General features: G+C 36.5%; 1 protein-coding gene across 1 annotated transcript in view; it reads right to left on the minus strand.

The window, feature by feature from the left end:
- The window catches only part of YME1L1 (YME1 like 1 ATPase), a 56,975-nt gene that overhangs the window by 40,735 nt on the left and 3,147 nt on the right, over positions 1-13,093 (minus strand). The window contains exons 2-3 of the mRNA XM_077153199.1: positions 11,698-11,829; positions 6,144-6,306 (exon numbers count right to left, since the gene is read on the minus strand). Of these exons, the coding sequence (XP_077009314.1) occupies positions 6,144-6,306; positions 11,698-11,829 (295 nt within the window). The remainder of the gene's footprint in view (positions 1-6,143; positions 6,307-11,697; positions 11,830-13,093) is intronic.

Genomic DNA, 13,093 nt, shown 5'->3' on the forward strand with positions numbered 1-13,093 from the left:
TTGTTCAGCCACCATATCCTTATGAATTTTCTGGCCCTCTGCTTATTATTGATTTCCAACTTCATTCCTTTATGAAATGAGAAAGTGTTTTGAATTACTTCAATCATTTAAAATTTATTGAGACTTGTTTTATCTCAATATGCTGGTCTATCCTTGAGAAATAGGTATTTCCTGCTGTTGTGGGGTGTAACCTTCTATAAATGTCTGTTAACTCTAGTTTTTTTTATCGTATTATTCAAATTCTGTTTCTTTATTGATCCTCTATCTAGATGTTCTGTGCATTGATGAGAGTGGGGGAACTGATGTCTTCAATTATTATGGTAGATGTGTCTATTTCTCTTTTCAGTATTTGCCTCATGTATTTCGGAGCACTGTGGCTCAGTGCACAAATATTTATGATTACATCGTTTTTGTTAAATTGTTCCTTTTATTAATACATAGTGTTCTTGCCTCTTTTAATTGTTTTACATTTGAAGTGTAATTTGCTGGATATTAGTATAGCTACTCCTGCTCTTTTCTGATTGTTGTTTATATGAAATATCTTTTCCCAACCTTTCGTTTTCAACCTATTGAAAACATAGGATAAACCTATGTTTATCCCTTTAGTATTTCTTGCACAGCCGGTCTGTTAGTCACAAATATTCTCAGTGATTTTTCTCTCTGAAAATGTTTTAATTTCCCCCTCATTTTTTTGAAGGACAGTTTTGCTGGATATAGAATTCTTGGCTGGCAGTTTTTCTCTTTCAGTATCTTAAATATATCATAGCACTGTCTTCTCACCTCCATGATTTCTGCTGAGAAATCTACACAGTCTTATTGGGATTCTCTTGCATGTGATGGATTGCTTTTCTCTTGCTGCTTTCAAAATCTTTCTCTTTCTCTTTAACAACTGACGTTCTGATTAGCAAGTGCCTTGGAATACGTCTATGTGGATCTATCCTGTCTGGGGTACACTGCATTTCTCGGATCTGTAATTTTAAGTCTTTCATAAGAGTTAGGAAATTTTCAGTGACGATTTCCTCCATTCGTTTTTCTCCTCCTTTTCCCTTCTCTTCTCCTACTGGGACACCCACAATACATATATTCACACCTTCATGTTGTCATTCATTTCTCTAAGACCCTGCTCATGTTTCAATGTTTTTCCCCATATTTTCTTTTGTTTGTCAGATTTCAGATGTCCTGTTCTGCGGTTCACTAATTCTATCTTCTGCCTCTTGAAATCTAACACTGTAGGTTTCCATTGTTTTTTCATCTTTTCTACTATGCCTTTCATTCCCATAAGTTCGGTGATTTGTTTTTTCAGACTTTTGATTTCTTCTTTTTGTTTGTCTCTTGCCTTCTTTATATCCTCCCTCAATTCATTGATTTGATTTTTGATGAGGTTTACTATGTTGATCAAACATTCTGCACTGTTTCAACTCCTGTATCTCATTTGAATTGTTGGTTTGTTCTGGGCCAACAGAACTGGGCCATATCTTCAATTTTCCTAGCATGATTTATTTTGTGCTGGAGTCTACGCATTTAATTTCCTTAATTAGTTTATTCTGGAGATTGCTTTCCCCCTTTTTTTCACCTAGGGTTTTCTTGCTGGATGACTTTGTTGTCTATCTGTTCTTTGACATTCAGTTCAGCTTATTCTAGACCTCTAGCTTCGGTTTTCTTAAACAGATCAGAATTTTTCAGTTCTTGTTTTCTTGTTTCTTGCCCTGCTTTATGGTGGCTTTTTCCCCTCCGTAGGAGGGTCTACTCAGGTATTATAGCCTTCAGTCAGATTTTCTCAGACCAAACTGGCCTTCTCTCAGGAGGAGTCACCTGCATCAGTTTTCCCTGAGAGTTAGACCCAGCAGGTTGAAAGACTTTCCTATGAAGCCTCCAGAGTCTTGTGTTTTTTCTATCCTGCCCAGTATGTGGTGCTTGTCTGCCTTCAGGTCCCACCAGCCTAAGGTAATGTGGTACCTTTAACTTCAGCAGACTCTCCCTGCTGGGGGTGTGGTCGAGACAGAGGAGAGCCCTGAAGGAAACAAGGGGGTACATAGGTGGGCTGGCTTTAATCACTTTAGTTTTCCAGACCCTGGGGTCTGAATTCCTTGAGGGAGAGATTTCACCTGAGCTGGGCCCCACCCGTCTCCTGGGGAAGGTACAGCCTCCGAGAAGCTCTCAGAGAAGCTTAATCCTGCCTCAGAAGCCTTGCATTTGTATTCAAAGAGCAGTCAAGCCATTGAAACACAGCCACAAAAAAGAGAAGACAAAAATAATCCTTTTCAGAGCAGGACCCCCGCCCGTTCTTAGGTTTGCCTATCAAGAGCTTAAGTTGGTGCACTGCTCTGTGTATCTCCAGGTCCTATGTGCCCCCTTCTTTCCTTCAGGGCTCAGACCCTTTCAAGTATTTTGTGTTGTCTAATTCAAAAAAACCTCTGTTTTTTTTTTCTTTTTCCATCAGCTCTGCCCCCTTCTGCGCTGGGGCAAAAAACAGCAACCTCAGCTTTTACTTGAGGTTCAGCTGAGCTGGGTGCCTATTTTTAGTAGTTAGAATTTGTTAATTAATTCCACAAATTGGAATTTGGTAGAGTTCAGCCCCTTGTTGCTAGTAAACTCCTTTTCTTTTCCCCTCTGGGAAGCAGCCTGTGGGGTCGGGGTACTGGCCACCATGGCTTGGAGGACTCACACTTCTGGGTAGGATTGCACCTGGTCCAGCTGGTCCAGAATGCTGTATGCTCTGTGTCTGGTCATTGATGTGGCCTCAGCAGTTGTTATGTACTGTTTCTGGCTATTTACTGCCTGCTCTGGAGGACAAACAAAATCCTGCTCCTCACTAAGCTGCCATCTCAGCTCCTCCAATCCTTCCTTATTCTTGTTTAATGGATCCCATCCTACTTTATATTCATGATCCTAGAGAAAAGGTTGGCAGGAACAATAAAACAAACAGTGGCTATCACCTATCCCTGTGTCCTGATTTGGATTCGAGATTTTTCAAAGGACACTTACAGTCTACTCAAGAAACCCCTTACAAATACCTCTGTCACCTAAACTTAGAGAACACCTGGCAGGGTGAGGAGTAACCTAAAGGGAAATGTATATATGCAGACTAGAAGAGCAACAGGAACAATTACAAAAGCAACATTAAAAATTCTACTCTATTCGACACTTGCTAGTGACAATACTTTATAAGTTCATTTCTTCCTCTAAATGAGATATGGAGTTATTATTCCTATATGACAAAACAATGGTTTAGAGAAATAAAGTAAATTCTGCAGTTAATCAGCAGCAGGCTGAGTGTGATCCTAGTCCACTACAAAGACCTCACTTTAACCATTAAGACTGAAATTCAGGAAGTAGGCAGACAGTATAAAGAGATAATAAAACAGAAGAGATTTTTAGACTAAGCCCCGGGTTCAAAACCTTTTCATTTTTTCTCACTCTTGCATTATTTATCATTCAGCCCTCTTATAAAATAAAGGCAAATGAAGAGTAAAGAATTAATAAATGAATTAAGCTTGTAGAAAGTACAGCACCAATTCAAACCTTTGCTTAAAACAGTTCAAAAACCTGATCTCTTGTTTCTGGGCTTTAATTGCTGGTATTGATTTACAAAAATCTATTCTTGCAGTATAAAAAACAAGTATTTTGATAATCTGCCAACATTCCTTATTTTAGTTCCATACCAAAAAATAAAGAAAAGAAACAACCTCATGAAGCTGACATCCTTTTCAACAGACTGAGTACGAGCCCACTATCAAATTGTTTCAAGCCTCAAAGTATATATTCTGTCAAAGGGAAGGTGACTGTGCCTTCATACAATGTTTGTCTAAATTAAAAAAAAAAACCAACCACTCATCTAAATGCAATATAAGTTAGACTGGATCCTAGAACAGAATAAAGACACGACTGCAAAACCTAGTGATTTGGGGAAATCAAACTTTATTTGGTGAAATCCAAATGAAGTTTGCAATTCAGTTAAAAAGTAGTGTACTACAACCAAGTAAGGATACTGTAAGACATGGTTTGTTTATTTTGAACTTTATCCATAATGCCCAACCGACTGAGGAACCAAAGTGTACAATGACTGAGAAACTGTGATACATTTATATGATGCAATATGATGTGGCTACAAAAAGGAAGGATGCCAAGAGGCACACAATGAACTGAATAAACCTTGTGGAGAATGTGTGGCACACAATAAGCCAGAAACAAAAGAACAGACATGCTAAGATCTCTTTCAGAAAATGGGAGCCTAGAGCCTAGATGGCAAGCCCTTATAACAGCCACATTTACAATGAAGTTGTAAATGTACTCCGAGATTCATTTACAACAATGAAGTTGTAAATGTACTCCGAGATTCGGAGACACTGAGCTCTATGTGCATCAGCCAGTATTTCCCTGAAACTCTGAATAACTCTGTGACACCTAAGACACAGAAATGAGTGCTACAGCCCTGAAAGTTAGCATAGCTATATTCAGTAACAGTTAAAGCAACCAAAAAAGAGATCAGGCTTCAATTAGATAAAAAAACGAAGCCACTGTTGCTGGGTCTAAGGTAAATAAGAACACAGGGTAAAAGATGATAATATATGTTCTTTAGACCTTTAACTACTGTATGCAACCAAAGACAGAGAGGTTTATTATATCTAGAACCTAAACTTTTGGTAACACATAATATAAATCAACCTCTGGAAAGAGCCTGTTTAAACAACCCAAACTCCTGGAGTCCAGAATGGGAATGAGGCCTTGTAATTCTGTGCACCTTAATACAATACCAGGATACATCTCAAACTGTGGTGGGCTGATAATGAAAAAGTTATCGATAGAGTCCATTGAGGGTGCAAAAGGGGTGTGGGTGTTCCATATACATATATGGAACAGTTAAACTTTCCCACTTTCTCATCTGAGAAACCCCAGGTATCCTCTCAACCATTGGGGACTCCCAAGAAAATAGGCCAAGGTCTTCTTTCTGAGGCTTGCCCATATGAAATTTTTTTCTGTAGAGGAGAAGCTAAGACTTCTCATAACAAGGTCTAAGAGTTGCATCCACGAAGCTTCTTCTGTTGCTCAGATGTGGCTTCTCCTTCTCTAAGCCCAACTCTGCAAGGAGAACCATTACCCTCCCCACTATGTGAGACATGACATTCAGGGGTGAAATCTCCCTGACAACATGGGGCCTGACTTCTGGGCATAAATCTGGCCCTGGCACTGTGGGACTAACAATCCCTTGCAGACCAAAAGGGGGAAAAGAATAATAAAATAAGCCATCAGTGGCCAAGAGAGATTACATAGAGTCAAGAGACTATTCTGGAGGCTTTTCTTATGTAAACTTTTAGATACTACTAATGGCCACGGTTGGCAAAACCCAACCAACATTACTCCTGTTGACTCTTAGGAACAACTAGGGTCAAACTGAGACTCTATAAAATGTTCATGCACTAAGTTTGCTTTCTTGGAACCTATAATTCCTGGAGGGTTCCTAGGTCAGATAAATCCAGAAATCCAGAGGGACCAGCCTCTCCAAGATTATCGACTGTTTACATTCCCCTAACTTTTAATGGCAACATCCCTTCTCAACATAAAAAAGAACAGGCATTACCTAAAGAGCCGCAGAGATCAGGAGAAAGATCAGAGGAGGAGGTATAACACAGAAAACTGGATAACAAATGAGTATGACTGCTAAATCATTATATTAATATTCCTTCTAGCCACCAATGTTTCAGAGCAACTAAAAGGAAAAATCTGAGATGGTGGAATGGTAGCACATGACAAACTCGGGGATCTGTTCTGTAACTACTTGTTGAAGTGTGTTTTGAAAATTATTGCTTTTATTTTGCTTTGCATATATGTTCTATTTTACAATAAAAAATTTTTAAAAAGTACTGTACTATTATCAATTTCTTAGCTTTGACAAATGTATCAAGATTATGTAAGATGTCAACATCAGGAAAGCAAGGTGAAGTATATGTGGAAACTCTATACTATCCTTGCAACTTTTCAGTAAATCTAAAATTATTTCCAATTACATAAACAAACAAACAAACAAAGAATCTCAGGAGAGAACCTGGCCCATAGTAAATGCTAATAAATGGCAGCTACTCTATTATTTATTAATAGTATTAAAATTCCTTATTTTAAATGGAAACAAAAATATATTAACATACCATACTTATTTTCAAAGAAGGACTGTGAAGAAACGTAAGATGTACGCCAGTGGGAAGAAACTTTTTTGCCTGTACGTAATCCAGGAAGTAGACTGTCTACTAGCTGATCAATGTGTCCAATTTTTAATTCAGACAATCCAAGTTCTCTTAAGTTCAGTACAGTCTGTAAAAAATCAAGTCAATCATATAAGCATTAATATTATCAAGATATTTACTTTAAAGAAAACTTGTCAGAAGAAAATATGAATTTTTAAAATATTACAAATGCATTGATTTCCTTTGTTGTTTCAATTTTTTAAAAATAAAGTGGTACCAATTTATTTATTTATGGTTTTAGTTTTATTAAAGTTGGGTATATAAGTTATTTAAGATTTGACAAGGTAAAATTAAAAATTACATTGACAATGCTATCTTTAAAATAAGGAGTGACATCTGAGGATATATAAGGGGAAAAAAACAGTATCTCTGGTTTTAAACACTATCATTCACAAAAAATTACATGAAATGCTTGATTTTTTTCCCTTCTCTTCATATAAGTTACTTTGAACAGGAATTAGTCTACCAAATGCCAAACATAATGACCAAGTATGAAAGTAACTACAGGCTGAGTTAAAAAGCATGTTAATATAAGGTTAGAGGACATCCTCCAATAGTGTGAAAATGATTTGAGAACAATATTAAGATTCTTGAACTGGTAAAATTTCATTCCAGTGATAATATTCAACAGTACATACAGCATTAAAGCTTCTTCCTGCCCCTGAAGCATGTCACTAAAAGCTTACTAGATAAAGCAAGTACATACTGTTGCCAAAGGAGACCTCCTATTGCTACATTGCTGAGATCCTTCCACAAAACTGAGAGGTTTTCAAGTTACCCATATCTAACCTTCTACATAGGAGGGAACGGAACAAAGTCAAAAAATGGGTGAAAAATCAGGATAGAAAATGTAGCTACCTTTAAACAGTTTTAACATAACTACAGTTCAGGAGTGAGTTATTCTCTTGTCCACAAGAGCTGATAGGAAGACACCAAAGACAAAGAAACAATTACATTTTACTTATGGCCAAAACAGCTAAAACTTCAAGGAAGAAGAGCAGAAATAAATAGAACAAGCCATCAACTCACTATGATTTATGCAATGAAAGATTTCTGGATTATATATATCTGGATTGACAAATCACTCATATTCTTAGACTTCACTTCCTCATTAGTAAAATGACTATTAAGTATGTCTTGCCTTTTTCTCAGGATGATAATAAGGATTAAGAGAGTGGGTCTTAATTATCTACATATTCTAACATGCATCATCACGGTACTCTGTAAAAGACAGCTAAATACTTGAAGTAAAATATTTAATAGAGCTTTTGTGAACATGCAAAATAAAGCATATTATTATAATTGGAACAGGACTATAAAATTCAAGAGCAGTTTTTCAAAAGTTATCTTTTGAAATAAGAACCCAAAAAGCTATTTACAATTCACAGAATTCAAGAAGGAATTGCAGGGGCCAGACACGTGGCTCAGCAGGCAGAGCTTTCTGCCATGCCAGAGATCTGGGTTCGATTCTTGATGCCCGCCCAGACCAAAAAAAAAATAAAAAAAAGGAACCGCACACATTCTTAACTAAGAAAGAGAATCTTTGCCCTAACTTACTGGGTATCAGTTCCTAGGAACACAAGGAGAAATAAGAAACAAATAAGATAATATACAGTGTGGTGACTGCTATTACAGAAATTCAATAATAGTGGTGAAAAAACACAGAGCTCAGAGCAACTGTTTCCTAAGTCAGATAAGGGTCTTCTTGGGTAACATCTAATATAAAAATGAAAGAAAAAACTGGGGGGGGGGGGGGGAGTACATCAGAGGGCCTGGTAAGTTCGAGATGTAGCAGAAAGTTGAATGAAGGAAGAAGAGACTAGAACAATGGGCTGTGGCCAAATTGTGAAGAGCCTTGTCTGAATTTCATTTTATGGGCAATATATAATGATCAGTTTTGCTTTATAGAAATATAAGAGTGGATCAAGAAGACGGATTGGTTGAGGGAGAAGGTGAATGGACAAATGAAAGATCAGACCCTGAACTAAATCCTGATTAAGAAGGTCGGAAATAACAAATCATAGCTGACAGACATCCGAACATACAGAAGGGCACGGGGATTGAGACAGAGAGAAGGGTTCTGGATGGAAGTGCTGGTTATCAATTTATTGCCTCTTGGTTTCACCTTACCCTTTTTGCTCACTCCCTGAAAATATACCTGGGTCCTTTAAATATTCTTCCTTTTTAAACTGGCACAACATTAAGCTTTGTCATTAGAGGGCACTAGAGAGACACTGGAGGCAGAAAGGGGTTTTGTTCCAGGTTCTGGTGTGGTTGCTCCAGCATCTGGCTCCTGCAAGGCACAGTGGCCAGCAGCCAGCAGCTTCCCCTGGTACTACAACCCCTCCCTACTGGACAGTTTTACAGCAGCATTTCAATCAGGACACATCCCCACGAACAGCTCTCCTTGGTACCCTAGGAGCACATTTCCTAGATTTCCAGCAAGCTTGGCTGGAATAGCACTAAGGCAACTAACTTCTTGGCCATTCAGTGACCCAAGGTCATGTTTTCTCCAACACAGTGGGCCCAGAAATAGGGAACTCTTCTGGGGTGTTCTATCTCAGCTCTAGGAATATTAGCCACTCCTTCAATTTGCTAGTTGATTGTGGTAACAGATATAACACAAAATTTGCCATTTTAACGATTTTTAAGGGTACAATTCAGTGGCATTAATTACTTTTGTAATGTGTGCTACCAGCACCACTTTCCAGTACTACAACTTTTGTATCACCCAAAACAAACTCCTTACCCCTTTAATTTCCCTTTCCCCACTTCCTCCAGCCACTGGCAACCATTAGCGGTCTATCTGTATCTGTGAATTTGCTTATTCTAGGTAATTCATATATGTGGAATCATACAGTATTCTCCCTTTTGTGTTAGGCTTATTTCACTCAGCATAATGTTTTCAAGGTTCTACCAGTTGTAGAATGTATCAGAACGTCAATCCTTTTCATGGGCTTCATAATATTCCACTGCATTAATCTATCATATTTTGTTTATCTGCTCATATGTCAATGGACACTTGGGTTGTTTCCACCTTTTGGCTATTGTGAATAATGCTGCTATTAATATTGGTGTACAGATTATCTTTTTGAGTCCTTGCTTTCAATTCTTTGAGATATATATGATACCTGCCAGGTCATATGGTAATTCTACTATTTAACTTTTTAAGGAATTGCCAAACTGACTATCAAATCTTATATATTTTTAAGAGTTCTCCTTACTTCTTAACTAGCAAATGCCTTATTACTCCAATTATGTCATAGTTAGTAATTTTTTTTTACATTAAACTTCCACTGTGTATGTGACTGTGTGGTTTTTCTCTTCTAGTTGGATCCAGATTGTCACAGAGAGATCAAGGCCACTCTAAAATAAAAATTAAAAAGAAAAAACAAAACAAAACTGAAATTTGTGGGAGTAACTGAGTTTTCGACATCTTAAATTTGAGGTGTCTGAAGCATATCATTTGGATATCTTTAACAAACCACTATATAAACTAGTCTAAAACTTTAAGAGACTTTAGAGTTGAAGATATATTTATCAGAATATAGATGTATATAGATGTTAACTGAAGATATGAAAACAGATAACTTGAGGAGAACGTACAGAATGAAAATTAGATTAAGGATAAAATGTATAGGAAATTCAATATTTAAAGGATCGGCAATTGAAAAACTATCAAACAGAGAGGAAAAAAAATCACAAAAGTAGTATCTGGCAATTGAAGGAATATTTTGAAAGTAGCTAGGTATAACGCTTAGGAATAGTTAAAAAGATGTGGATTTAAAAAAACCTCACGGAGGGAGGAAAGCCTGTGGTAATCACTAAGGAAGTCAACACTGACTTTAGCAAAACAAGTTTGCAAAATGAAAAAGCAAGAGCCAAATTACAATGAGATGTGCTATGAATAAGTTTTGCATATACCAATATAAATTCAGACAACACCTTCAAGAAAGTCTGGAAGCACAGAAAAAAGAAGTTGAGTAGCTTAACAGAAACTGAAAGGATGGTTTTGCTTGCTTTTTGAGGGGCAGGTGCTTGAACTAGCAAGAGTTAATGAAAGCAAGGAAGTTACAACACAGCAAAGGAGGTCAAAGCAGAATTGTAAAATGATGAAGGAGAATAAAAATTTTGTGAAACAACAAAGGGCACCAAATAAAGAAAAGCAAAAAGAGAATATATCAAATTAAGAACACCAATTCTGTATCTGAGACCACAGTACCCCAAGTTACTATTTTTGAAGTCCTAAAAATTTTGACACCAATGACCCAGCAATTTTGCATAATGAAATAATAAAAGATTTAGCAACAAGGATAATGACAATGGGGCTTTTTATAGCAACAAAAAACACTGGAAACATTATCAAACCATGGAACTTAGTTAAATAAATTTATGGGACATCAAACAATGGACTACTTAGAAGTCATTAAAAATAGAGAAAATGAACAGCTGCACAAGAGGTTCACAACAGATTATTAAACGAACAAAGCAGAATCCAAAAAAATAGAGCATAAGAGAAAAAAAGACATGAAATATAAACATCAAAGTGTTGACGGCATTTTTTCTGGGAAATAGGATCACAAGATGATTTTTTCTTCCATCTACATGGATATTTTCCAAAACTTCTAAATTCTGATACAGGTAGTATTTGCAGTAGGAAGTCTCTCTTAGATTATAATATGGGATCAGTGTGTGAGGATGGTAGAAAGGCAATGGGAACTGAGCAAATACTATAAAAGCAAAGTATAAAGATGACAAAGGCAAACTTTTCATGTAATTAAAATTTTTGTCAAAGACTGATCCTACAACCTCCCAAAAAGTAAACTCTTTCAGTTCCTCCTCTGGTGTTCTATGCCCTAAGTCCCTGATATCAGGGCTAAGATTATAAACTACTTATGAGCTAAAGAGGCTTTAGAAAAACTTAGCTACAGATTATATTTTGTATTTAAAAATATATATTTTGAGCTACCAAACAACTAATAAGCCTTTTAAACATAAAAGTCCCTAAGTCTAAAATTTCCTATATCCTAGGCAAAACTGATTTTATAATTCTATGCATACTGAAAGTACAGTTTCACAGCTTATATACTTTACTTTCAGGTACCTATATCCAATTGCTTAACTACACTGAGAGTTCCTTACCATTCTATCTTTCTCAAAACTTGGGAGGCAATTGCCGTGAGTTATCTATGAGTTCAGGGCTAACTGTTGGAGGAGCACAAAAGAATAGCTAGAATGTATCACAAAAAGAATAATCAGAAGGAGTATACCAAATATAGTACCATATGTAACATTTATGATTAAACAACAAACCAGAAATTTTTCTTTGCACAATAAAAGCTGAAAGCAGAAATTATCTCATTACAAATGCTGAAATATATATATATACTTAATTAACATGATTAAAAATTTCTGAATCAAAAAGGCTCTCTCACACAATCGAAGTGAAAACTCTTACCTCACTACTGGGAGCTTCATGTTCAGGAACTACATCTCGATGCTGGTTTTGAGGGACTGATGCACTGACAGAGATAGATATGTTTTTTGGTGAATGGAAGGCACTGATGAGATGACTCAGAGGAACTGTAACCTAGAAAAAGATAAAAGTTCAAACTGATGTTTTTTTTTTAAAAAAAAGAGAAAGAATCTTATTTTTCTCATCAGTTTTTGGGATGTTTAAAAATTTAAACATATACTGTACAGCAAACTGTATCTACTCTGATTTACTGCTGGTGGTAAGAAAACTGGTATAGTTTTTCTGGATAGTATTCTGACTATATAAATAAAAAATACTAAAAACATAAACATTTCATTATCCCAGCAATCCAACTTCTTAAGAATGTAGTCTAAGGAAATAATCTTACAGATGCTTGCACATGCAAAAACAACAATTTTCATCAAAGCATTTTTATAATGGTGGAAAGCTGGAAATACCCACTATTAGGAGAGAACCTAAAATAACGATGATAGCACCACAAAATAAAATACTTCACAATCATTTGTAAAATAATAATAGTAAGCATAAATCCAGAATTTTACTACTTCTTAACATCCCCACTGCCATTATCTTGTTCTAAGCCACTAGCTTTTTTTTTGTAATAGCTTTTGAACTACTCTCCCTACATGTGCCCTTGTCAGCTGCAATGTATTCTCAGTACAGCATTAAAATGATCCACTAAAACCAATGGCAGATCGTATCATTTCTCTCCTCAAAACCTTCCAATGGTTACCCTCCTCTTCCAGAGTAAAAGCTAAGGTCCTAACAACTGTCACCTATGAAGCCTCACATGACCTAGCTCTTATTACCTCTTAGGATTTATCTCCTGCTGGGTTCCTCTTCTCTCTGTTCCCGCCCCACTGGCCTCCTAGCTGTTTCTGGGACACATCCCATAGTTTCTCCCCTCAAGGCTTTTGCATCCGCTATTTACTCCTGCTTGTGTAGTTAACAGAGCTTGCTTTCTAACTTTCTTAGTTCTTAACTCAAAAATCCTCTCATAAGCCCTTCCCTTGCCAGTCCTATCTAAAATTTCAGGAAACTTTCTCTAAAAAATATTTCTTATACCCCTTTTCTGCCTATTTTTTTCCTTCTTGGACATTTTCACTATCTAACACACTTCACATATTTATTTATTCACCTGTACCTTGTTCATTATCTGTCTCTCACACTAGAATGCAAGCTACATGTGGGCAAGGGATGTTTTTAAAATCTATTTTATTCAATACTGTATCCAAGTCCACCAACAACAGTGCCTGGCACACATTTTTTGACTGAATAAATTCAATGGGTTCTTACTATACGCCAGGTTTTATACTATGTGCTTTACTTATATTATTTCATTTAATTCCCTTAACAG

This window comes from Tamandua tetradactyla, chromosome 1, assembly GCF_023851605.1.
Source record: "Tamandua tetradactyla isolate mTamTet1 chromosome 1, mTamTet1.pri, whole genome shotgun sequence".
In the NCBI taxonomy this organism is placed as follows: Eukaryota; Metazoa; Chordata; class Mammalia; order Pilosa; family Myrmecophagidae; genus Tamandua; species Tamandua tetradactyla.